Genomic DNA, 26,706 nt, shown 5'->3' on the forward strand with positions numbered 1-26,706 from the left:
AAAGGTCGCTGCACCAGGGCACGCAGATCGCTACAAAAATTTAAATCTGATGGCAAGAAATTGCTAGTTCCTCGAGGGTAGGACAAATGCCACATAGGTCTTTGTATCCCTTATAACCATAAGCACACACTTCCCGTAGTAGGAACACAAGTTGGTTTTTATTAACATTCTTAGGGCTTAGAATGTGGCAAACCTTGTTCTAAATTCTTTACACAGATATTAACTCCTTTAATACTTATAGCGAGAGACACTATTGTTATAGCCGTTTATAGATGGAGAAACTGAAACACAGAGAGGCTAAGTGTTCAAGGTCACACCACCTCTGCATGGCACATCTGAGTTTCAAGCTTCGACCATCCGAGGCATGTTTATGTGCTCAGCACTAGGCTGCCTTTCGACCGCGGTGAAGTTTAACTGAACAGGTAGCCTGATGAGATGCAGGCCATGAATGTCATCGTGGTTCCAAAATGGGAGAGCTTCGTTTGGACTGGTGCAGTTGGGAAGGGAGCAGATGCTCTGGAAAAGAAAGGTTGGCAGGTGTTAGGAAGGAGAGGTGGATGAATGCCTCTGTAGGAGGTGAGGGGGCGAGCTGATTGGAGTCACACACAGCTCCCAGGAGGAGGTTCCATAAGTATGACACTAATACCAGTGCGTCTTTGTTATTCCCTCCCCTGACCAGCTTCTGGACAGAGTTACACAGACTCACAGGCTCCACAGCCTTCCCATTCTCTTCCCCACTTCCCCCCATCTGATTTCTGCTCCTCCCGTTCTGGCGTGACCTACGCACTGTCAGATGCCATGGCCTTTGTAATTTGTCTCTCTTAGGCCCCATCGCCAACCCCCAGGTAACGGCTGATCTGCTTTCTGTCACTATAGGTTAGTTTACATTTTCTGTAGTTTTCTATAAATGGAATCATATGGTATGTACTCCTTTTATTCGGCTTCTTACGCTCAGCATAGTAATTTTGAGATTTACCCATGTTGTTGGATATATCAATTCTTTCTTTCTCTCCTTCTTTCCTTCCTTCCTTCCACCTCCCTCTCTACCTCCCCCCCTCTTTCCTTCTTTCTTTCTCTTTTTTTTAATTATTTTTATTGGAGTATAATTGTTTTACAATGTTGTGTTAGTTTCTGCCGTACAGCAAAGTGAATCAGCCATACGCATATGCACATCCCCTCCCTCTTGGACCTCCCTCCCCACCCCATCCCACGCAACTAGGCCATCACAGAGCACCAAGCTGAGATCCCTGTGCTATACAGCAGGTTCCCACTAGCTATCTATTTTACACATGGTAGTGTATTTATGTCAAACCTAATCACCCAATTCATCCCACCCTCCCCTTCCTCCCCTGTGTCCACACATCCATTCTCTACGTCTACATCTCTATTCCTGCCCTGCAAATAGGTTCGTCTGTACCATTTTTCTAGATTCCACATATATGCGTTAATATGCGATATTTGTTTTTCTCTTTCTGACGTACTTCACTCTGTATGACAGATTCTAGGTCCATCTACATCTCTACAAATGACCCAATTTCATTTCTTTCTATGGCGGAGTAATATTCTATTATATATATGTACCACATCTTCTTTATCCATTCATCTGCCAGTGGACATTTAGGTTGTTTCCATGTCCTGGCTATTGTAAATAGTGCTGCAATGAACATTGGGGTACATGTGTCTTTTTGAATTATGGTTTTCTCAGAGTATATGCCCAGTAGTAGGATTGCTGAGTCATATGGTAGTTCAGTTTTTAGTTTTTTAAGGAACCTCCATACTGTTCTCCATAGTGGCTATATCAATTTACATTCCCACCAACAGTGCAAGAGGGTTCCCTTTTCTCCGCACCCTCTCCAGCATTTACTGTTTGTAGATTTTCTGATGATAGCCATTCTGACCAGTGTGAGGTGGTACCTCATTGTAGTTTTGATTTGCATTTCTCTAATAATTAGTGCTGTTGAGCATCTTTTCATGTGCCTCTTGGCCATCTGTATGTCTTCTTTGCTGAAATTTCTACTTAGGTCTTCCACCCATTTTTTGATTGCGTTGTTTGTTTTTTTGATATTGAGCTACATGAGCTGTTCATATATTTTGGAGATTAATCCTTTGCCTGTTGCTTCATTTACCAATATTTTCTCCTATTCTGTGGGTTGTCTTTTTGTCTTGTTTATGGTTTCTTTTGATGTGCAAAAGCTGTTAAGTTTCATTAGGTCCCATTTGTTTATTTTTGGGTTTGTTTTCATTACTCTAGGAGGTGGGTCAAAAAACATCTTGCTGTGATTTATGTCAAATAGTGTTTTCCCTATGTTTCCCTCTAAGAGTTTTATAGTGTCCAATCTTAGATTTAGGTCTTTAATCCATTTTGAGTTTATTATTGTGACTGGTGTTAGGTAGCATTCTAATTTCATTCTTTTACATGTAGTTGTCCGGTTTTCCCAGAACCATTTATTGAAGAGACTGTCTTGTCTCCATTGCATATTCTTGCCTCCTTTGTCATAGATTAGGTGACCATAGGTGTGTGGGTTTATCTCTGGGCTTTCTATCCTGTACCATTGACCTATATTTCTGTTTTTGTGCCAGTACCATACTGTCTTGATTACTGTAACTTTGTAGTATAATCTGAAGTCAGGGAGCCTGATTCCTCCAGCTCCATTTTTCTTTCTCAAGATTGCCTTAGATATTCAGGGTCTTTTGTGTTTCCATACAAATTGTATACTTTTTTGTTCTAATTCTGTGAAAAATGCCATTGGTAATTTGATAGGGATTGCAATGAACCTGTAGATTGCTTTGGTTAGTGTAGTCATTTTCACAATATTGATTCTTCCAATCCAGGAGCATGGTATATCTCTCCATCTGTTTGTGTCATCTTTGATTTCCTTTATCAGTGTTTTATAGTGTTCTTAGTACAGGTCTTTTGCCTCCTTAGGTAGATTTATTCCTAGGTATTTTATTCTTTTTGTTGCGATGGTAAAAAGGATTGTTTCCTTAATTTCTCTTTCTGATCTTTTGCTGTTAGTGTATAGGAATGCAAGAGATTTCTGTGCATTAATTTTGTATCCTGCAACCTTACCGGATTCATTGATTAGTTCTAGTAGTTTTCTAGTGGCATCTTTAGGATTTTCTATGTATAGTATCATGTCATCCGCAAACAGTGACAGTTTTACTTCTTCTTTTCCAATTTGTATTCCCTTTATTTCTTTCTGTTCTCTGATTGCCGTGGCTAGGACTTCCAATACTATGTTGAATAAGAGTGGTGAGAGTGGACATCCTTGTCTCATTCCTGATTTTAGAGGAAATGCTTTCAGTTTTTCACCATTGAGAATGATGTTTGCTGTGAGTTTGTCATATACGGACTTTATTATGCTGAGGCAGGTTCCCTGTATGCCCACTTTCTGGAGAGTTTTTATAATAAATGGGTGTTGAATTTTGTCAAAAGCTTTTTCTGCAGGTATTGAGATGATCATATGGTTTTTATTCTTCAATTTGTTAAAATGGTGTATCACATTGATTGATTTGAGTATATTGAAGAATCCTTGCATCCCTAGGATAAATCCCACTTGATCATGGTGTATGATCTTTTTAATGTGTTGTTGGATTATGTTTGCTAGTATTTTGTGGAGGATCTTTGCGTCTATGTTCATCAGTGGTATTGGTCTGCAGTTTTCTTTTTTTGTGATATCTTTGTCTGGTTTTGGTATCAGGGTGATGGTGCCCTCGTAGAATGAGTTTGGGAGTGTTCTTCCCTCTGCAATTTTTTGGAAGAGTTTGAGAAGGGTAGGTTTTAACTCTTCTCTAAATGTTTGATAGAATTCACCTGTGAAGCCATCAGGTCCTGCACTTTTGTTTGTTGGAAGATTTTTAATTACAGTTTCAATCTTATTACCTGTGATTGGTCTGTTTATATTTTCTAATTCTTCCTGGTTTGGTCTTGGAATGTTGTACCTTTCCAAGAATTTGTCCATTTCTTCCAGGTTGTCCATTTTATTGGCATATAGTTGCCTGTAGTAGTCACTTATGATCGTTTGTATTTCTGTGGTGTCAGCTGTAATCTCTCATTTTTCATTTCTAATTTTATTGATTTGAGTCCTCTCCCTTTTTCTTGATGAGTCTGGGTAAAGGTTTATCTCTTCAAAGAACAAGCTTTTAGTTTTATTGATCTTTGCTATTGTTTTCTTCATTTCTATTTCATTTATTTCTGCTCTGATCTTTATGATTTCTTTCCTTCTACGAACTTTGGGTTTTCTTTGTTCTTCTTCTAGTTGCTTTAGGTGTAAGGTTAGATTGTTTGAGATTTTTCTTGTTTCTTGAGGTGAGTTTGTATTGCTATAAACTTCCCTCTTAGAACTGCTTTTGCTGCATCCCATAGGTTTTGGATCGTTGTGTTTTCATTGTCATTCGTTTCTAGGTATTCTTTTATTTCTTCTTTGATTTCTTCAGTGGTCTGTTGGTTATTTAGCAGTGCACTGTTTAACCTCAATGTGTTTGTGTTTTTTACAATTTTTTCCATGTAATTGATTTTTAATCTCATAGCATTGTGGTCAGAAAAGATGCTTGATACAATTTCAATTTTCTTAAATTTCCAAGCTTTATTTGTGACCCAAGTTGTGATCTATTCTGGAGAACTTTCCATGTGCACTTGAGAAGAAAGTGTATTCTTCGGCTTTCAGGTGGAATGTCCTATAAATATCAATTAAGTCTATCTGGTCTATTGTGTCATTTAAAGCTTGTGTTTCCTTATTTATTTTCTGTCTGGATGATCTGTCTATTGGTGTAAGTGGGGTGTTAAAGTCCTCCACTATTATTGTGTTACTGTCTATTTCCCCTTTTATGGCTGTTAGCATTTGCCTTATGGATTGAGGTGCTCCTATTTTGGGTGCATAAATATTTATAATTGTTATGTTTTCTTCTTGGCTTGATCCCTTGATCATTATGTAGTGTCCTTCCTTATTTCTTGTCACAGTCTTTATTTTAAAGTCTATTTTATCTGACATGAGTATTGCTACTCCAGCATTCTTGTGATTACCATTTGCATGGAATATCTTTTTCCATCCCCTCACTTTCAGTCTGTATGTGTCCCTAGGTCTGAAGTGGGTCCCTTGTAGACAGCACATATATGAGCCTTGTTTTTCTATCCATTCAGCCAGTCTGTGTCTTTTGGTTAGAGCATTTAATACATTTTATATTCAAGGTAATTATCAATATGTATGTTCCTATTACCATTTTCTTAATTGTTTGGCCTTGTTTTTGTGGGTCTTTTTCTTCTTTTGTGTTTCCTGCTTATAGAAGTTCCTTCAGCATTTGTTGTAAAGCTGGTTTGGTGGTGCTAAATTCTCATAGTGTTTGCTTGTCTGTAAAGCTTTTGATTTCTCCGTTGAATCTGAATGAGATCCTTGCTGGGTAGAGTAATCTTGGTTGTAGATTTTTCCCTTTCATCACTTTAAATATATCCTGTCACTCCCTCCTGGCCTGCAGAGTTTCTGCTGAGAAATCAGCTGATAATCTTATGGGGATCCCCTTGTATGTTATTTGTTGTTTTTCCCTTGCTGCTTTTAATATTTTTTCTTTGAATTTAATTTTTGTTAGTTCGATTAATATGTGTCTTGGTATGTTTCTCCTAGGGTTTATCCTGTATGGGACTCTCTGCGCTTCCTGGACTTGGGTGGCTATTTCCTTTCCCATGTTAGGGAAGTTTTTGACCATAATCTCTTCGTATTTTCTCAGACCCTTGTCTTTCTCTTCTTCTTCTGGGACCCCTATAATGCAAATGTTGGTTCATTTAATGTTGTCCCAGAGGTCTCTGAGATTGTCCTCAGTTCTTTTCATTCTTTTTTCTTTATTCTGCTCCCTGGCAGTTATTCCCACCACTTTATCTTCCAGCTCACTTATCCATTCTTCTGCCTCAGTTATTCTACTATTGATTCCTTCTGGAGTATTTTTAATTTCAGTTATTTGTTGTTCATCACTGTTTGTTTGCTCTTTAGTTCTTCTAGGTCCTTGTTAAACGTTTCTTGTATCTTCTCCATTCTGTTTCCGAGATTTTGGATCATCTTTATTATCATTACTCTGAATTATTTTTCACGTAGTTTGCTTATTTCCTCTTCATTTATTTGGTCTTGTAGGTTTTTACCTTGCTCCTTCGTCTGTAACATATTTTTTGGTCGTCTCAGTGTCTTGATGGGTGGGGTTGTGTTCCTGTGTTACTGGTTGTTTGACCTGAGGGGTCCTGCACTGGCGTTTGCAGGCAGCTTGGTAGAGTTGGGACTTGGTGCCCAGATAAAGACCTCTGGGTGACCTCACTCCAATTAATATTCCCTGGGGTGTGAGGTTCTCTGTTAGTCCAACAGTTTGGACTCAGCGCTCCCACTACAGGAGCTCAGGCCTGACTCCTGGCCTGGGAACCAAGATTCTGCGAGGCATGCAGCATGGCAAAGGAAAAAAAAAAGGAGCAGTAGAATAACAAAGAATAAAAAATAAAATAAAATTAGAAAGATAAAAAATTTATTACATATATAAAATATATATTTAAAATATATAAATATATACATTTGTATATGTTTATATATTTATATATAAACATATTAAGAAAAATAAAAATATAATTGAAACAACTACAACAAGGTAAAACAGAACCACAACAGAAGAAAGAAAGAAAGAAAAATGCGAATATGCCAAAAGGAGAACAATAACAAAATACAAAGAATAAAATAAAATTAAAAAATAAAAGATTTATTAGAAAAAATATAAATGAATGAACAACAAGGTAAAACAGAACCACACCCTAAAAGAAGAAGAAGAAAACAAAAAAGGTGGTTAAAGCCCTTGGCTGTGGGGGGGCAGAGCTTAGGCGGGGGTGGGGTTTAGGGTGGGGGCAGGGCCTACGCTTAGGACCCGCCTGGCAGGGAAAAGGCAGCACGGCCTGAGGGGGGGTGCCTGAGAATGTGGGGTTCCAGAGTTTGTTGGTAAGGCCTTAGGTGAGGGTGTGTGAGCAGGGTTTAGGCCCAGTGCAGTTGGAGGGGTCTCAGAGGGGGTCTCCGAGTGCCACCTGTAGAGGTAAGGCCCTGGGTGGGGGGGTGGGGGCCGGGCTCTGCGCTCCCAGAGGGAGCCTCTGAGGGCTGGGGATTAGACCTGGGAGCCTAAGAGGCTCCCCGGTGCCCAAGTGGGCAGGGAAAGCACTGGCCACTCTCCTTTCTGTTCCTCTGCCCTCCCAAGGGTCTCTGCCATTGCCGCTGAACCCCTAACTATGGGCCCCACTGGGTATGATAAATCCTCCCCTCTCCCAACTGACCCTCAGGGGTGCAGGTCCCATCGGTCAGGCCTTTACTTTTCCTCCCCCCTCCCTCCCTCCTACTCCCTCAGGACCCACACAGCTGGTGGGGGCCTCAGTGGGCAGAGGATCAGGCCTGGGTCTCAACAGGCTCCCCGGGGCCCGTGTGGACAGCGGAAATGCTGGCCATGCTCCCTTCTGATCCTCTGCCCTCCCAACGGTAGCCCTCTTTCCCCCTCCAGACGTGGGATCCCTTCCCCTCCCCCAGCTGCCCCTCAGGGGTGCCGGTCCTGTCCTGTCTCCACTTCTTCTCCCCCTTTGCTCCCCCTCACACCCTACCCGGTCACTGGGGGTTCCTCCTGTCCCCTTAGGTGTCCATGGTCCCCCACCAGTGCCTGGTAGATGCCCCAGTTTTGCAGAGTCAGGAACTCCTCGTCCTTCTAGTCCACCATCTTGACTCCGCCCCTTTCTTTCTTTCTCTTGAGTAGTATTCCATTGTACGCCTGTACCACAATTTATTTATCCATTTATCTGTTGTTGGACATTTGGATTGTGTCCGGGTTTGGTCTGGGACCTATCTCACAGCATGCTCATCCATTCCCCAAACCACACTGTGCTCATTTGCCCAGTTTCAGAAAGCAGAGTTTGCATAGACATATTTAGCAACTGGCAGAATCCCTGCAGTGGTTCCTTGACCCACGGACTTAAGGATATTCTAGTAAGAAAGGCCAAGTGGGAGCCACTCGAATTCTCTCAACCTTCAAAAATCGTAAACCAAAGCAAACACCGCATTCCTGGAGGAATTGCAGAGATGACTACCACCCTCCAGGACTCAAACAGTGCAGGTGTGGAGATTCTCATCACACCTCCGTTTACCTCCCCTATTTTGCTTGTGTACATGACAGATATGTGTTGAGGAACTACAGTGGATTATCATACATTTAATTAGATGGTGACTTTAGTTGCAGCTGCTCTTCCCAATATGCTATGATTGGTGGAGTGTATCAACATCATCCCTGACACCTTATGTGCAGCTATTGGTCGGGCTAATGCCTTTTTCTCTCTACCTGTTCATTAAAGGCCATCAAAAGCAGTTTTCTTTCAGCTGGAACGACTAGCAATATCTTCACATTCTTACCCCAGGGCTACATAAACTCTCTATCTTTATGTCAGAATCTAGTCCACAAGAAATATTGTAACTTATATGAAGAAAACCTTGAAACACTTCTGAAAGCCACAGAGGTAGACTTGAACTGATGGTATAATGTCTTTGTTCTTGGTTAGGACACCTCAACATCCTTTAGATGTCAGCCTTCCTTACTGTACTTAGAAATTTAATATGATCCCCATAAAAATTCCAAAGAGCTTTTTTTTTTTTTTTTTTTTTTGCAGTACGTGGGCCTCTCACTGCTGTGGCCTCTCCCGTTGTGGAGCACAGGCTCCGGACGCACAGGCTCAGCGGCCATGGCTCACAGGCCCAGCCGCTCCGTGGCATGTGGGATCTTCCCGGACAGGGGCATGAACCCGTGTCCTCTGCATCGGCAGGCGGACTCTCAACCACTGAGCCACCAGGGAAGCCCCCAAAGAGCTTTTTTATGAACCTAGAAAAGTTGATCCTAAAGTTCACATGGAAAAGTAAGCACATAATAATAGCTAGGAAAACACTGAAGAGAAAGAGCTATAAGGCCAGCCCTACTGGATATTAAAACATATGACAAAAGCTCTATAATTAAGAATATGGACAAATATCATCTGATATCACTTATGTGTGGAATCTAAAAAATGATAGGAATCAACTTATTTACAAAACAGAAATAAACTCACAGACATAGAAACAAATTTATGGTTACCAGAGGGGAAAGTTGTGGGGGAAGGATAAATTAGGATCTTGGGATTAGCAGATACAAACGACCATATATAAAATAGTTAAACAACAAGGACCTACTGTATAGTATAGGGAACTACATTCCATATCTTGTAATAACCTATAATGGAAAAGAATCTGAAAAAGGATATATATACATATATAACTGAATCACTTTGCTGTGCATCTGAAACATTGTAAATCAACTGTACTTCAATTTAAAAAAAGAATATGGTGCTGGAGCATGAGTAAACAGACATATCTACAAGTAGAACAGAAATTTCAGAATTAGACCCAATATAAAAATCTAGTAGATGATCAAGGTGGTATCACAAATAACTGGGACAAATGTCTTTTTCTTTTTTTAAAAAATGGTGTGAGGATTCTAATAAACGGTGTAAGGACAGCTCAATCACCATGAGGAAAAAGATGAAGTTAGACCCATTCCTCACCTCAGGCACAAGAATGAACTCAAGATGAATGAGCGATCTAAATGTAAAAATGGAAACTACACAAATACTGGAAGAAAACAGAGGTGAATTCCTCTTTAACCTTGGTATGGACAAAGACATTCTAACTATGGCTCAACATCTAGAGGTAAATCAGTGAACAAGGATGGATAGATTTGACTACTTAAAAAATTTTAAAATTCACATGGCAGAAGTCGCTATCAGCAAGCCAAAAACATGACAAGCTGGGAAAAAATATTTTCAATGTACATCGCAGGTAAAATAATTATCTCCCAAATTTATAAATACTTTAAAAATTGAGAACAAAACAGACCAAAAATCCCATAGAAAAATGAGAAAAAGACATAGTCTACAAAAAGAAATAGAAAAATGGCCCTTAAACATATGAAAGATGTTTAATTTTACTACTAATAAGAAAAATGTAAATTCAAACTCTATTAAGATGCTATCTCACCCATCAGGTTTAAAAAATTCAAAAGGTTGACAGTTCACTATAGGTGAGCCTGTGGAGAAACAGGCCCTCTCATACGTTGCTGGTGGGAATACAGACTCATAGAACCTCCATTGAAGGAATCATGACAATATCTAATAAAATTACATATGTGTTTATCCTTCAACTCAGAAATTTTACTTCTATAAATTTATTCGGAGGATACACCACCAAGAATACTAAATGCGTTTGAACAAAACTTATTTATAATTGTAATATACTGCATAGGAGATTGTTTCAATAAATTATGCTACATCAACACAATGAAGTATTATGCAGTTGTTAAAAAAGAATTAGTAGAATCTCTATGAACTGATTTGGAGTGATTCCCAGGAAATATTATAGAGTTAAAAAAAAAAGTTCAAAAGAGCATATATAGTGCATATATAGTATGCTACATTTTGTGTAAGAAGAGAAAATAGGAAAAAAACATGCATATGTCTGTGTATCATCACAAAAAGAAGCAGAAGAACGATGAACAGAAGGATAGAGTTGGGTGTCTACAAGGGTTGGGAAGATGGACTAGGGTGGTGGCAGAGGGAATCGTACTTCCCTGGGTGTAGCTTTTTGTATAGTTTTGACTTCTGAAGGTGTATATTTTACATATTATGAAATTAAATCAATAGATATGAGATGGGGGAAGGCTTAAATTGGAAGGAATTTGAAACAAATGAACTTGATTATAATTCAAATGAACGCCATAACCAAAGGGAAGGGGGAGGGAAGAAAGAATGAATGACTGTACATGCTCAGTCTCAGCCAGGGTTGAGTGAGGTGGGGGAAGTATTTCGAACGAATACTGAACCCTTTTTAGGAGGTTTGATTACTGTAGTGGTCTGAGCAAAGGAATTCTGAAACAACTTTTGGTGCCTTATAGGCTGGAGCACATGAGTAAATGTCTGGATGTTATTGAGAACTAGGGTTCTCAATGTAGAAGAGAAATACGAATACAGAATACCAGAAAGCAGGAAACAACCCTACGAGGATAGATTGGAATTGCGGGATCAGCATGAACTCGTTAAAATGTATGCGAATATGCTTGTGTGCACAGGTACTTCAACATATGCATATATGTACATGTGTATATGTTTTTGTACATCCATGCATATATTTCCTAACGCTGTATGCTGAAGGTGTCAAGAAGCAGATATACTCGGCAGCAATGAGCACACCTAGCATCAAGGCCTTGACCGCTGATACCATTGCTCACTAAATGAGGAACCAGGGCTCCTGGGAGAAACGGCTGATACCAGGGCTGGAGCATGTAGGTTGAAGACAAGCCTGGAGACCTTGTTTTGCTGGAAAGTAAAGTGCTCACCGCCACCCTCAAAGTGATGGGAACATGTCACAAGGACATCGGAAGCAGCTTGGAAGGGCTCCCACTGGCCACACTTGGGACCATTTGAACAGAAAATACAATTAAGTACAGTAATGAATGATAAACCATTGAAAAATATAGGAATTCATACTGATAAGAGGGCTAAATGGTAAGTGCAGAGGTAAACGTGTAATTGAAAAATCATACCTTTGCCACTGTCATAGTAAAGACTGGATCAGGCAAAAACAATCTAGGGAGACTTCTGAGAAGCAGCAGGATACTTTTAAGGTTTGCAAAGTGTCTCCCTACAGACTGTTGATTAGTTGCAAGGGAGAGGGAAAAGAAACTAATTACATGGTTGAGAAATCATGCAGTACCTTGACTGGGTGATCAAACTTAATATCACCTATGAGGCATAGGTAGACATCATGCACTCCCCCAATGCATAACCCCGATATAATCACAAGGAAACCTCAGATAAACACAAAATGAGGAACATAGTATTAACAAAATGGCCATGAGGGGGAGGAGGAATGGTTTTCTTAAAAAATGTCAACATTGTGAAAGATAAAGTTTGTAGATTAAAGTTTGTTGTTCCAGATTAAAGGAGGCTAAAAAGCCATGATAAGTAAATGCAATATCTGACCCCAGATTGGATCAGATCTGGGGGGTAAAAAGCTATAAAGGACATTATTAGATCAACCAGACAGAAGTAGAATAGGCATGCAATATTAGAGAAAAGTATTAATGTGAATGTATGAGGTTGGTCATTGTTCTAAGGTTATATAAGAGATTATCTCCATTCTGAGTAAAAGCAAGCTGAAGAATTTAGGGGTAAAGGGTCATGATGTATATAACTTACACCCAAATAGTTCAGAAAGAAGTATTGTAGAGGGAGAGAGAACAAATGATAAAGCAAAGGGTAAAAAAAGTGTTACCAGCCTCAAACGTGAGGCTTCTGAAAATTAACACTAGTTCTGAAAACTTCCATCAGATGATATCTCTCCTCCAGGTAAAGCCTTCAGGAGCTTTCTACTGCAAGGGGAGGAAAATCCAAATTTCTTTCTTTTTTTAAAAAATATATTTATTTATTTATTTTTGGCTGCATTGGGTCTTCGTTGCTGCACGCGGGCTTCTCGTTGTGGTGGCTTCTCTTGTTGCGGAGCACGGGCTGTAGGAGCACGTGCCCTAGGCGCACGGGCTTCAATAGTTGTGGCACGTGGGCTCAGTAGCTGTGGCTCACGGGCTCTAGAGCTCAGGCTCAGTAGCTGTGGTGCACGGGCTTAGTTGCTCCGCGGCATGTGGGATCTTCCCAGACCAGGGCTCGAACCCGTGTCCCCTGCATTGGCAGGTGGATTCTTAACCACTGTGCCACGAGGGAAGCCTCAAATTTCTTATCAGGACCTAGCAGGCTGGCAAGATTGACCTCCTGACGGCCTTTCCATCATCACTCCCTGACCCCACGTGGTCCAACCCCACATGCTGGTTCATGGAGCCCTCAGATGCCCAATGACTCCCACGCTCTCCTGCTCTGGGATTTTACGCATTCTGAGTCTCTGCCTGCTCATAGCTTCCATCCACTCTTAACATCTGACTTCTTTTCATCCTGGCAGTTTTAGCTCGTGTGCCACCTCTCCACTCTATTTAAGGTATCCCTATGCCCATTTCGTCTCAGCATCTTTTTCAACAATATTGTAACTATTTTATTTATTTGTTACCTGGCTTTTTTCTCTCCCAACCTGGACCTTTTCTCTGGGTAGGGAAGTTGTCTGTCTTGCTCACCATTATTTTGTATCATGCTCAGCACAAGGTGGGCAACAAAAATAAAGAAAATCTTAGAGTAGAAATGGCCTGTGACAAAAATTGGAGGCAGGAAAATGATCAGTGGGTGCCAGATGTTAGAGGGGAGGGAGGGATGACTGGTGGAGCAGGGAGGATTTTAGGGCAATGGCACTACATCTGATGCAATAATGATGGATACATGTTATTACACATTTGTCCAAACCCACAGAATGTAAACCACCAACAGTGAACTGTGGACTCTGGGTGATAATTATGTGTCAATGTAGGTTCATCATTGTAACAGACGTACCCCTCTGGTGGAGGTGTTGGTAATAGGGAGGCTGTGGGCGTGTGGGAGCAGGGGGCATATGGGAACTCTCTGTACTTTCTGTTCAACTGCTGTGAGCCTAAAACTGCTCTAAAAAAATAAAGTCTGTTAAGAGAAAGAAATGGCCTGAGAGACTCTAAAAACACCACAAGATGGCACTAATTCTCTTAGAAGTTGCAATGTGGGGGCACATGATCTTCGCTGCTGGTGCAGAAGAATGTAGTTAGGGTTAGGGGTTCTGTGACCTCCAGTCCAGTTCTTATGACACTCAAAGTGCTTCACAGCATTGCCACAGCTCAGCCCTAGCTTTGTACTTTCAGTGGATGTTTTAAAGTGTCGAGTTTATTGCTACTCAGGCAGGGCGAGGCCAACAGATCAGGAGACCACGGCCACTGAAAAGATGGTTTGTCATTTACAGTTCCCAAGAGAAGGGGGGGCTCTGTGCCAAGCAGGGGCACATGGAGGAGCACCGGGGGTCCATCAGGAGGCAGGAAGAGCAGGGGGGAGGTGTGGGGCTCGTGATTTCTGCAGGAAGGAACAGGTGAGGCAGTGTAAGCAGGCTTACGATGGGCTAGTTTGAATTCTTTCAGCGGGCTGTGGGACAGAGGGGCTGTCCCTAGTTGTCTGATACCTGGCCCTGGGGTCATTAGGGCAGATAGAGAGTGGCCCCAAGTGTAAGGGTCCCATAAAGGAGGTGTTTGGGGGTGTGGACTCCGGATTGGTGACTTGCCTGCGAAAGATGTGCTTGCAGGCGAGTTCTTTGCTGTCTCTAGGAACTGGCCAGTCCTGGGGGCGGGGCGGGGAGGGGGGCAATCTCTTCGGAGTCAGCAAGGCCCCAAGATGTCAAAACATCAGAAATACATGGTTAACACAAAGGAGTGTAATGACATAGAATTATTTTCTCAAGGTCACACACGAGGTCAGAAGCAAAGCCAGGAAAAGCACCATCACCAGAACACCCCAAGGGAGTTTGGATTTCTGAAAAGCAAATCTTCCACCCAGATACTGTAGAATAATATCTAATTGCTTCTATAAATGGAACTGGCAAGAATATTATGAGAATTGCAGATCTTTTCATCAGTTTCCTAACTGGAAAGCAGTTTATAAAAATTGGGCTTTTAAAAATCATTTCTCTTCACCTGCGAATGATCTGTGTTTTTTTTTTTTTCTAATTTTATTGGATTGTAGTTGATTTACAGTGTTGTGAGTTTCAGGTGTACAGCAAAGTGCTTCAGTTATATATATTCATTCTTTTTCAGATTTTTTTTCCCGTATAGGTTATCACAGAATACTGAGCAGAGCTCCCAGTGCTATACAGTAGGTCCTTGTTGGGTGAATGATCCTAGGGTGACTTTTAGAGAGAAGACACAGTAATGTGAGTGGGAGAAAGACCCCAAGGCTATACTTCCATCCCATGGGCAGAGGGAGAGGGACAGGCCAGAGAAGAACAGGTCACCTGCAGACGCAGCCAGGGAGCATCCTGAGGTGAGTCAGGCCTGGCAGCCCCAGCAGGTGGAGCGAGCAATCATCCTGCATCTGCGTGGTGCGTAGTGAGGCATGGCTCGTGGCAGAGGCCTCCCCTGACCTGGCAATAACTCCATTAAATGGACACCAGGGTTGGATCAGAGGAGGGGGGTCATCTGTGGGACTGAATCATTTAACCAAACCATCGCACAGAACAGAAGTGTACCAATTTCTGAAAGAAAAAGAACCATGCCCTAAGAAACAGCACTTAGCAGACAGTTTGGGAAAATCAAAATGCTCTGTTGAACTTCTGGCTTTGGCCAAGTCTCCGCGTGTCCGCAGCCAGGCTGGCTGTCAAGCCATGTCCAACCCCCGATGACAGGGGAGAGAAGGCCAAAGAGATGAGTAGTCGGGTCCTGACACAGCTTCCAGCGTCACAAGGAGACCCTTCAGTATAGACCATGAGCCTGTTACATTTGCGATGCTGAAAATAATTGTTTGGGGGGATGCAGGGGTCGCCTGGGGAAGTGCTCACTTGGGGACCAGGGGACGAATTTCAGCTGAAGGGGATTCAGCCAGGCTGCGTCTTGTTCATCTTTGCAAGTTCACCACTGCAAGGGGCTCACGGGTGCAGGGCAATCCTCTTAGGCCACGACGGCCTGCACTGCAGGTTTAATCCGAGGCCCCCCCACCCCTCCCCGAAGACCTGCAATCTCTCCAGACGGTGGGATGAGTCGGCCTGCAGATGCCTGTGCGGTGTGGATGATGCCCATGGAGGCCGCGGAGCTGCCTGGACCGGGAGGGAGCCCTTTCCCGGGCCCTCCACGTGCCAGGACAGCAGAGACAGGGGCCGGGTCTTGGTTCTATCACTGCGAGCCAACGACTCAGAGAGAAAAGGAGAGGAGGGCCGAGCAGCTCTCGGAGATCCCCAGGAGTTACAAAGAGAGGATCCTGAGGGACTTGGATGTGAGCTGGGTGCTCCCACACTTGGTGTACGATGGTGTGTTCTCCTTGCAGGAGTGCAACCAGATCCTCTCCCGGGATGACTCTTTGGAGAGAGTGGACTCTTTTTTCTTGAAGCTGTGCTCCAAAGGGCCAGAGGCTTTCTGTGCTTTCTGCTCTCATCTGGAGGAATTCTGCCCTTACCTGCTCACCTGCTTTTTTCTTTACCTTCAAGGTAAGAACATGGTTTGCTCTGAGAAGTGTTAAGATTAATGATGGTCTAATCAAAATATCTGGCACTACAACCACACTCTTTAAGAATGTGCTCCAATGCAGCATTGATTTTTATTTTAATAAAAAGATCCAACACTTCTCTCTAAAGTCTCATGATACAGAAGTAAATGCTTATGGTGTCACATAAAATCTTACACAACACAGCCTAGGGGATGACTTCAGTTGTCTCATAGAATGATTTGCACCTTTCTGATTTTAACGAGGACTTTTAATTGCAAGGCATAAACTATTAATAGATTAAGTTTCAGTTCATAGAAGCTGGCCTGAGCTTTCATTTTATAGGTAAAGGCACAAAAATTGCCATGGTTCCTCAAAATGTAAGAGTTACCATGTGACCCAGGATTCCACTGCTTCGTATACTCCCAAGAGAAATGAAAACATGTCCACAGAAAAAACCTGTGTGAGAATGTTCACAGCAGCATTATTCATAATAGCCAAGAAATAATGACCCGAATGTCCATCAAGTGATGAATGGATAAACAAAATGTGGTATATCCATGCAATGGAGTATTACTCTGCCATAAAAAGTAATGAAGGCCTGAAACATGCTACAACATGGATGAACCTTGAAAACCTTATACTAAAAGAAATAAGCCAGTTATGAAATACCACATATTGTGTGATTCCATTCATATGAAATGTCCAGAGTAGATAAATCCATTGAGACAGAAAGTAGATTCGTGGTTGCCCAAGGCTAGAGGTAAGGGGATTGGGAGAGACTGCTATTGGGTACAGTGTTTCTTTGTGGGGTGATGGAAATGTTCTGAAATTAGGTAGTGGTGATAAGCTGAGTATGTCTATGACATACTAAAACCCACTGGATTGCATTACTTTCAAAGGATGCATTTTATGGTACATATGTTGTATCTCCAAAAAAGCTGTTATTTCCAAAAATTAGCGTGGGAGTCTTCTTAGCTGTTTCTCATCTGCTAGCCTTCCAAAGAGAGCCCTGTAATTGCCAGTTCCGATTTCCCTACCTCCTTCCTTCTAAAGAGAAAGGGTTTGGGTTCGTCAATACCAGTACGTTAAAGGAATGAAGAGTGGGGGAAGGGAAGGTGAGCGTGGGAGAGAAAAGCAACACAGAGCTGGACAGAGGAGGTGGGTTTGGGAAAAGCAATGACAGCAGATGTTCTGGGGCAGTTGTAGGACTATGGGAACAGAGGCAAACGAAGGAGATCCCTATCGTGATTCTGTGGCCTGAGTACATGTGTACCACTCAAGTCTTCGAGAATTGCAGAAAGTGTTTGGTTGCTGGTCTTCATTTGCCTGAACCATAAGAATCCCAGCTTTACAATAGTTACATGTATTTTAAGATTTGTCTCAGTGGAAAAATTATTTTTGGTTTTTAAGATAGTCGTGAATTATAATGTTTAGTAAAATGGTCCATCCATGGCCCAGGTCAAGATGGTGAAAGTGGATATTTATAAATGGCTTCTTATTTATACATTATTTAGGCTATCGTGTAATATAAATAATTTATACATATTTCAGGTTGTAATTAATATAAATTTATCAGAGGAGTATTTGTTCATCCATTCATTTATTGACTCTATACAACTTTATACAGTACTGTGGTAAACAAGAACAATGCAGTCCTTTATTTTTTATTGCCAAGTCCTTTATTGCTATTAAATATCTATCATACAGTAAAAAAAAGAAAACCCCTTTGGTAAATGTTTTTTATAATGTAATTTAAAACGTTGATAAGTCAGAAATAGCCTGAATATCTATTACAGTAATCATTTAACTTTTTAAGTAAGGGTCAATTACACAGTGAGTTTTGTTTATTTGTTGCTTAATTTTTTTCTTGTAAAGAAATAACCTTGGCTGAAAAGGAAGAGGGAGAGGGAAAAGGATCAGGTGGAGTATTAGTTGTATCTTTAACATTTTAATTCTTTAAAAAATTTTGAAGCATATCCTGGGCATATATCCAGAGTAAACCATAACTTGAAAAGATACATGTACCCCAATGTTCATTGCCACACTATTTACCATAGCCAAGACATGGAAACAACCTAAGTATCCATTAACAGATGAATGGATAGGAAGATGTGGTATATATATACAATGGAATATTACTCAGTTATAAAAAGAATGAAATAATGCCATTTGCAGCACCATGGATGGACCTAGAGATTATCATACTAAGTGAAGTAAGCCAGACAGGGAAAGAAAAATATCATATGATATCACTTATTTGTGGAATCTAAGAAAAAAAAGATACAAATGAACTTATCTACAAAACAGAAATAGACCCATAGGCATAGAAAACAAACTTATGGTTACCAAAGGCGGAAGGGGGTGGAGGAATAATTTAGGAGTTTGGGATTAACAGATACACACTACTATATATAAAATAGATAACCAACAAGGACCTTCAGTATAGCACAGGGAACTATACTCAATACTTTGTAATAACCTATATAGGAAAATAATCTGAAAAAGAATATATATATATACACATATATATAACTGAATCACTTTGCTGGACACCTGAAACTAACACAACATTGTAAATCAACTATACTTAAATTAAAAAAGTAACAAAAAAATTCTGAAGCATATGTATGAAAATGTTAACACTTGTTAAATACAGAGTTAGAAACATGGCTATTTCTTATATTTCTTATATTATTTTCTATACTTTTCTGCATATTTGAACATGTTCCTCAGCAAAAATAAAAATAGAAGTATTTTAATTGTAAAAGAAATAATCTGATTGTGGTGGTGGTTACACAAATCTGTACTGACGACAGCATTTTATAGAACTATACAAGAACCACAAAAAACCCACAAAAAAACGAGTGCATGTAAAAACTAGTACAATCTGAATAACGTCTATAGGTTAGTACTGTGCCAATATCAGTTTTCTGGTTTGAATGGTTGATTCATTATTCAATACATAACTAGGATTATGTAAAACATTATCATTGGAGGAAGCAGAGTGAAGGGTACATGGGAGCTCTCTGTATTATATTTACAACTTTTACTCAAGCCTAAAACTGCTTGAAAATTAAAAGTTGTAAAAAAAAAATGTAGCAATAGCATTATCAGAATTTAACTGGAGATATTATTTTTCAAAAATCAAATTCTAAAATGTTCAACTTCTTTTGCTACCTGAATTTCATGTCAACAGTCAGAATTTAGAGTTTTAAAGTAATTTTTGTAGGTGATTCCATAGGTATAATTCTGGGCTATTCTGGGCTATCTGTAAGTTCTTTGCAGAGGTTCACTTCCTTCCAGCATGGGGTGACCCACCTGTGCTCCATGGGGCTCACCCTTTGTAGGTGCCCAGAAGGGGCTGCTTTATGATGGGCTATCACGACACCTCCCTTCAGAAGGAAATCCATCTCCTCTCGCTGTATGGGGGTAGAATCAGCCTGGGTAAATGCCTAGGAGGTCTTGCCATCCTTAGAATACGCACAAGGCCAGCTGCCATCACTAGACATACATACTATAAACAAATATGTCCCAGGGTGACCACACGGGAAAGGATCCAAGTTAGCAGTTATGCTTCGCAGCATCTGCGAAGGCAAAACGATCTAATTGGTGTAAAGGTGGAGGCATGAAGTTACTGTATTTCACTCAGTATCAACAGCTAATGAGATCCCAGGGCCCAGGAGCACTACAGTGTCCTATGTTTTATGGCCGTATTTTATATATATATATATGTATATATAAAATATATTTATTTATTTATCGGCGGCATCAGATCTTAGCTGTGGCACGTGGGATCTTTCATTGCAGTGTGAGGGCTCTTTGCGGTGTGCGGGCTTCTCTCTAGTTGAGGCACACGGGCTCCGGAACGTGTGAGCTCTGTAGTTGTGGCGCCTGGGCTCAGTAGTTGCAGTGCACGGGCTCAGCTGCCCCACGGCATGTAGGATCTTAGTTCCCTGACCAGGGATAGAACCCGCGTCCCCTGCACTGGAAGGCGGATTCTTTACCACAGGGCCACCAGGGAAGTCCCTGTGTCCACATTTTAATGTTCTTTGCGGAAGCACTAGTTGTTACAACAGGTCATTTGCGCCCATAGAGATGAAAAGAGTGCCTGACACCCCTAACTACGGGGGAGAACCCCACACACAGGGCGAGAGGCTCATCCCCACGGCCCCTTAAGGCGGGCACTGCGCTTCTCCTATTCCCACCCTTGTGCACTGGGAGGACAGGCAGGATCTAGAACTGCAAGGACCATGTAAGTGTGAGCAGAGTCAGCCTCTCGCTCAGCCCGGTTCTTGGGTGGGTGCTTCCACCGCGATGCGATTCCTTGTGGCCACACAGATCACGACATGCCTGCACCTGGCAGGTATGTGACCAGCACTGGGCGTGCGCCGGGAGGATGCGGGCTGCCTTCCAGGAGCGGGAGGGGGAGGGGGACATGACAAAGCAGGAGCACGTGAGCGCGAGGGCCGGTGCAGGCGGGGGGGTGGGGGGTGGGGGTGGGCAGAGAGGTCGGCAGGTGGCCTTGGATGCTGAAGGGGCCCCACGGAGGGTTTTAATTGGGTGTCATCAGCTCTTTGCTAGGGAAGATGGCTTCCTGTGACGGAGGGGAGGTGGGACAAAGAGGCTTGTAGGGAACGAAGTCTCAGAGGCTTTGAATCGGGCGTGCTGTAAAGCTGCTGCCCCAAATCACAGCCGGGTCCCAGAGAGGAAGAAGATGAGCTTTCCTGGCGAACCTGACGTGCCTCTGCCTCCCAAACCCACACAGGCCGTGGGGGTCCTGGGTCAGCAGCTCAGGAGAAGCCACATTTGAAAGGGATCCTGGCTCCTCCTTTTCCTTCTTCCCTGTTTGCATGAAACCCATTTGTACATATTGCAAGGAATGTGAGTATTTATTTACTCCAAAGCCTTGTGCTCAGAAAAATACCGACATGGGCTTTTGAAAAACGGTCCTTTCTTCCCAGCCCCAAGGAGCAGTTGAAGGACTTATAATCATCCGTATTTCAATGAACTAACAGGCGTTTATTTAGAAAAGTGTGGCCTGGGGCTTCCCTGGTGGCGCAGTGGTTGAGCGTCCGCCTGCCGATGCAGGGGACGCGGGTTCGTGCCCCGGTCTGGGAGGATCCCACATGCCGCGGAGCGGCTGGGCCCGTGAGCCATGGCCGCTGAGCCTGCGCGTCCGGAGCCTGTGCTCTGCAACGGGAGAGGCCGCAGCAGTGGGAGGCCCGCGCACCGCAAAAGAAAAAAAAAAAAAAAAAAAAAAAAGAAAAGTGTGGCCTGAATCCTGTTTGCCCTTCTCTGCCCTATTGAAACGGCCATGTCTCCAGCAAGAGATGACTTTAGCGAAGGGAAGCAAGGCAGGGATGAGTGGGAGAGCGTCTTGCCAGAACTGTGATTCCTGTTTATGTTACAATGCAGAGCAGACCCGCAGGATCCTGCAAGATGTAGCTGCTGCAGAGGAAACAGCAAGTGTTGGAACTCAGCCCGAACCTAGCAGTGTCCTTGAGACTGAGGATCGAGAAAGTCTTCAATTATTTAACAAGTATGTTCACATTCTGCGTGTGTTTGCAGCCTTTGAAAAGTACTATGTTTTCCTTTTCCGCTTTCTTCCTCCCTGCGTAGCTCTGATTTCACCCTGACCCCTGACCATTTACAAATCGTTTTGCTGATGCCCATATCTTCGAGGATGTGCCCAGGCCACTGTGTGGCTTCTTGGGTTGTTCCACGATATAGAAAAATGGTTCTTGGAGAGCACATGAATCTCAGACCCTGGATGCCATGGAAGCACGCTCCTAATTGCCCCGGGGTTTTGTTCCTTACTGGGGCCCCAAACTGCACTTTCAGAGCCTCCCGGATAACTCTGCATTTCAGTGGTAAAATTCTAACATCTGAATGTCCTGGATGCAGTGGGGAGTTAGTTCCCTGGTGGCCTAGTGGGAAGGATTCCGGGCTTTCACTGCTGTGGCCTGGGATCAATCCTTGGTCAGGGAACTGAGATCCCACAAACAACACAGCGCAGCCAAAAAAAAAAAAAAAAAAAGAATCGTGCAGTGATCCACTAAAATGTGTTCTAATGCTCTCCCCCTCAAAAAAACCCTGAATATTGAACTTTTTATGGGACGTTCTGGAAGTATTCTAATATGAGTGGCCTTCGTCTGCTTCTCCGGCTCACAGGTTACGTATGTTATGCGCTACAATGAAACTTGGACTGTGCTCAGCCTTCACGGCTATTTCTTGCCGATACAGACCCTGATGGGAAGGATTTGAATAAACGGAGAACCGAAAGCAACTGTCAAAATGGTTTCTACTCCAGTCAAAATCCTTCCCCCTCCAAAAGGCATGAAAAATGTAAACCATCCGTTTTCTTTAATTTGCTTATGGCTTGCTTATAAATAGCTACATTGTGATAATTAGTAAGCATTGTGGGAAAAGTACACAGGCCAACATTTAATGTATTTAATTAGCGTATGTAATCGATTTTTCCATTCATAGGGCTTATTAACTTAAATATGTACTTGGGGCCTCATTATCATAGTCTATTCACTTGGAAAGTATACATCCTGCTTTTGATCCTTTTTCTGGCTGCGTGGAGAACCCACTTAGTCTTGGGGCAAAGCTCTCAGGGGTCCCTGAGGCTGACCTGGGTGGGCTTGGGTTCCCTGTGATGAACACTCCTCCTGCAGGTGAGCCCCCTCTGTGGAGAGCGCAGTGTCCTCCCAGCTGTGTCCAGCAGGCCCAAGGCCGGCCCCCAGGCATCCCAGCCCTTCCCAGAACAGGATCCAGAGTGGCAGGTGCCTGCAGCGTTTGTCAAAGAGGTGATTTTTGTTTCTTTCCCCATCTACTTCTTGTTTTCAGTAAGGAGAAAGGATACACACACGCGTGCACACACACACACACACACACACACACACACACCCCTACGGAGAAAGAGAGAGAGAAATTTATTTTAAGGAATTGGCTTGTGCATTTGTGGGAGCTGGCAAGTCCAAAACCCACAGGGCAAGCCCTAGCAGGGCGGGAATCCAGGTCAGACTTGATGTTGAGGCTTGAGTCGGAATTCCACAGGGCAGCAGGCTGGAAACCCTGGCAGGTTTCTATGTTGCAATCTTAAGGAGAATTACTTCTATTTCAGGAAGGCTTTGTCTTTATTCTTTATTCATGTGATTGGGTGAGGCTCACCCACACTATGGAAGGGTAACCTGCTTTACTCAAAGTCCACTGGTTTAGATGTTAATCACACCTAAGAAATATCCTTACAGCCACGTCTAGACTGCTGTTTGACGAAACACCTGGGCACCGCGGCCTAGACAAGTTCACACATAAAAATAAGCATCGCCAAGTATTGTGTAGCCCTGGGCAAGCTGTTTAACCTCTCCATCCTTGAGTTTCTCTTGTGGAAAACGAGAATAATAAACAGTAGCTGGCTCATCAAGTACTGGGGGGAGAGAGGGTTAAGTGCACAAAAATGCGTGAAGCAGCCTCTCCTGATCCGTTCTTCCCTCTTTGTGCCCAGACTACTCTGTGCCCGGCATGTTGTTGGCGCTCAACTCATGCTAAGACTCGGCCGCCTGCTCACTGCGTCCTCCTCTTGCCTTCTCTTTCCGATTAAGACAACGGTCCAGTCCGGGGCTGCGGGCATCTCCTCTGTGCATCTGGCCACGCACACCGGGCCTGCGGCCACTTCTGCACCCTCAGTCCCCCTGGGCCTGAGGCCCACGCACTGAGTTAATACGATCAGCAGAACATCCTGGTTTCGACTTTCTGTCTTGTGTGCAAACACAGCGTCTCGATTATGGTTTCTTGACCCCTCCTGCCTTTCCCTGAGGCCTAGATCCTTCTTTCTTGTCTCCCTTTCCTTTTTTGCCCCCGGACCCCCACCCAGGGATAATGTAAGGATGGAAAGAAGGTCCTTGGGTCATAACTTCTTGTCAGACCCCAAGAGAGCGGGAGCTCTGAGCTCCAAAGCAGCCACCCTGCGGTAGCGTGCTTTCTTTGAGCTTCTAAGGCTTTGGCTTTTCCTGATTTCCTTCTGATTCCTTCTGATTCCTTTTCCTGATTCCTTCTCTTTTTCCTCCATTCCCCAGGGCCATGTCTGTGTGGATACAGGTGCACGTGGGGTGAGACGTGCCCCGGAGTGGTCTAGGTGCGTCTCCCCCTGCCCCCAGCCTCAGGCCCTTCTGAGCTGAAGACTAAGCTCATGACTTTAGCCATTTCCCAAGGAAAAGTTGCGGCCGACCCCACCCATATCTCTAGATTGGCCCTTCTCTCCAGAGCCGTGACCTATGCTCTCACCAGCCTCCCCTGACCTGTTCTTCCCTTCTGCGCATTGCTTGTCTTCTCTCTGACCTCACTGTCCTTTCCTAGCCTGAAATTCTAAACGGGGTACCCCCAACCCTGCTGGAGAGCATGTGGAGAACCTTCCCCGCCGGGCCATCACTGGACATTCTGTCTGTGTTGGTTTATCATTTTATCATCACTCCCTCTGTGTTCACTGTTTATTGCTAACAATTTCTGCAGACTCCCAACTGTATCTTGCCATGATTTAAAGAGTTAAAATGGCCCTACATGTTGGATAAACATGCTCTACATTCTAGAACAATAGTTATGTCTGTTAGGTTAACCTGCAAAGTGCATAACCTAAATCTTCTTTGCGTTAGAAAACAACCTATAATATGTCGATTTTTCTGCATGTGTGAAACACTGGTCTAAAATAATAATTGATCATCTCCTACTCATGTTGAATAGAGTCCTGTGAAAAATACACCTCATTAGGTTATTTCATCACAATAGTGAGGACAGTAGGTATTATTAAGCACCTGTATGGCCAGCTCCTAAATATGCCTCTTGAGAAGGGCAGTAATATGATTATTCCTCTCCCCAAATTTATATCCAGTTTCTGTGAATTAATGAATAAGTTAGAGATGCACTATGTGATTTTATTAGGAGGTGGGGAAAGTGTCTTTCCTGTCTGAGTTTTGCCACACTAGCAGCAAAATCAACTTGGGTTCCACCATCTGTTAGAAGACATTTCATCCACGCGTATGTCTGCTGCACAGCGGTCGTGGCGAAGGGCCTGCTCTGTGCCCAGTGGGGTCACCGTTCTCCCCTCACCCTCCTGCTCACCTTCGGCAGAGGAGGCTGGAGCAGGACCTCTACCCCAGCGCAGAAGTCAGGCTGGAGTGGAGGCCCTGGAAGTGGGTCCTCCCACTCAGCCCTGGGACCTGATTTCAGAAAAAGTACCCCGCATGCTTCGTGATGTTTCTCTCTCCCTTCCGTGAAGGGCTAGAGAGAGGGGATTGACTTGGACACAGCAAGTGTGTGCTTTTCTCCTTTTTCTGTTCATTCACCTGCCAAAAAAAGAACACCCCTTGCTCACAGACACATATACTGAAGAAAAAGACAACGAAAGAGAGAGGATGTCTTAATTTTAAGCCTCATCAGGGATAACCTCAATGTTTAAGAGCAGAGACTAAATCAGAGATTCTTCCCCCCCTACCCACACACAGCACTGTGAATTCACCAAGGCAACAGTATCCAGGACCTGCGGCTCCACCCGTGAGAAGGCAGCAGCAGTCCTGAGGACGCCCAGATGGCATCCCAGACACAGGCAGCAGGCAGGCGGCATCTGGATGAGGCCGCCGGAGGCGGGGAGGAGCCCAGCTGACACTGTGTTTCTGTTTACAATCATTAAATGCATTGAAAAGGGACAATGAGGGATGAACGGAAAGGAATGCTGGGCGTGTCCTATACCTAAATATTTCACTCATGAGGGACAAGCCTCACCTCTGGCGTCAGGTCATAATTCTCAGGTGGGTCTGGATGCTCCTGCAGAGTTCTGAGGACACTCTCGTCACACACCCACAAGCCCCCTCGGGGCACAGTCGTTTTCCATGCGTTATCTTAACTCCTCTCCCCACACCTCAAAGTGCGATTATCCCCAAGTGGCAGGTTTAGGAGCTGAGGCTCAGGGCTGAAGGCACTGGCTCCAGGCCCCTGGTTCTGTACCCTTTCCAGAGGCCCACGGCTTCCAAGGACCTGGCGCTCCTCCTTCACAGGGTGTGTGCGAGATGCAAGCCCCAAGACTCGGCCGGCCTGCTTCTTAGCACACCTACTGATGGAAGGAAACACCTACACCTACAGATGGAAGGTCTCCTGCCCACCAGGCCTCACTGTGGATTGGGAACGGCCAAACCACCCATGTGGGGTCCACACTTTTTCGTTGATCAAGCCCTTGGGAATCTCACTCTAAAATTTCCTCCACTGTCCAGCAACACACCTGGGCAGCCAGGATGGGACCCTCCCCGGGGATGGGACCCTCAGCTCTGTTTCCACACACTCTGGCCCCTATTTTCATGCTTCTCAGAATAGATGGGTTGTTTCCCCTCACACCTCTCCTGCCCCCCGGCCCCCCAGCACACACGCTCACAAGAAGGAATCTTTTACATCCACGTTTTCCTTCTCAGAGCCCAGCACAGCCTGGGACGGAGCTCACGGCTTGGCCTGCAGTGAGGTGAAAGCTTGCCCATCCTGGGCCCAGGTCTCCACGCACCCGG

At 43.6% G+C, this 26,706-nt stretch overlaps 1 protein-coding gene across 9 annotated transcripts in view; it reads left to right on the forward strand.

The window, feature by feature from the left end:
• The window catches only part of TJP1 (tight junction protein 1), a 350,674-nt gene that overhangs the window by 953 nt on the left and 323,015 nt on the right, over positions 1–26,706 (forward strand). For 8 of the 9 annotated variants that reach the window (XR_003429203.1, XM_027089108.1, XM_027089109.1 and 5 more), the window contains exon 2: positions 21,572–21,695. Coding sequence is in view for 8 of the 9 variants with exons in the window: in XM_027089108.1 (XP_026944909.1) it covers positions 21,572–21,695 (124 nt within the window). In the remaining variant the exon portion in view is untranslated. Of the gene's footprint in view, positions 1–20,249; positions 20,520–21,571; positions 21,696–26,706 lie in introns of all 9 variants that reach the window. The other variant, XM_027089110.1, reaches the window with a different exon arrangement.

The sequence above is a fragment of the Aethalodelphis obliquidens genome, unplaced genomic scaffold (genome assembly GCF_003676395.1).
Source record: "Aethalodelphis obliquidens isolate GAN/ISIS:26980383/991018 unplaced genomic scaffold, ASM367639v1 scaffold65, whole genome shotgun sequence".
NCBI lineage: Eukaryota > Metazoa > Chordata > Mammalia > Artiodactyla > Delphinidae > Aethalodelphis > Aethalodelphis obliquidens.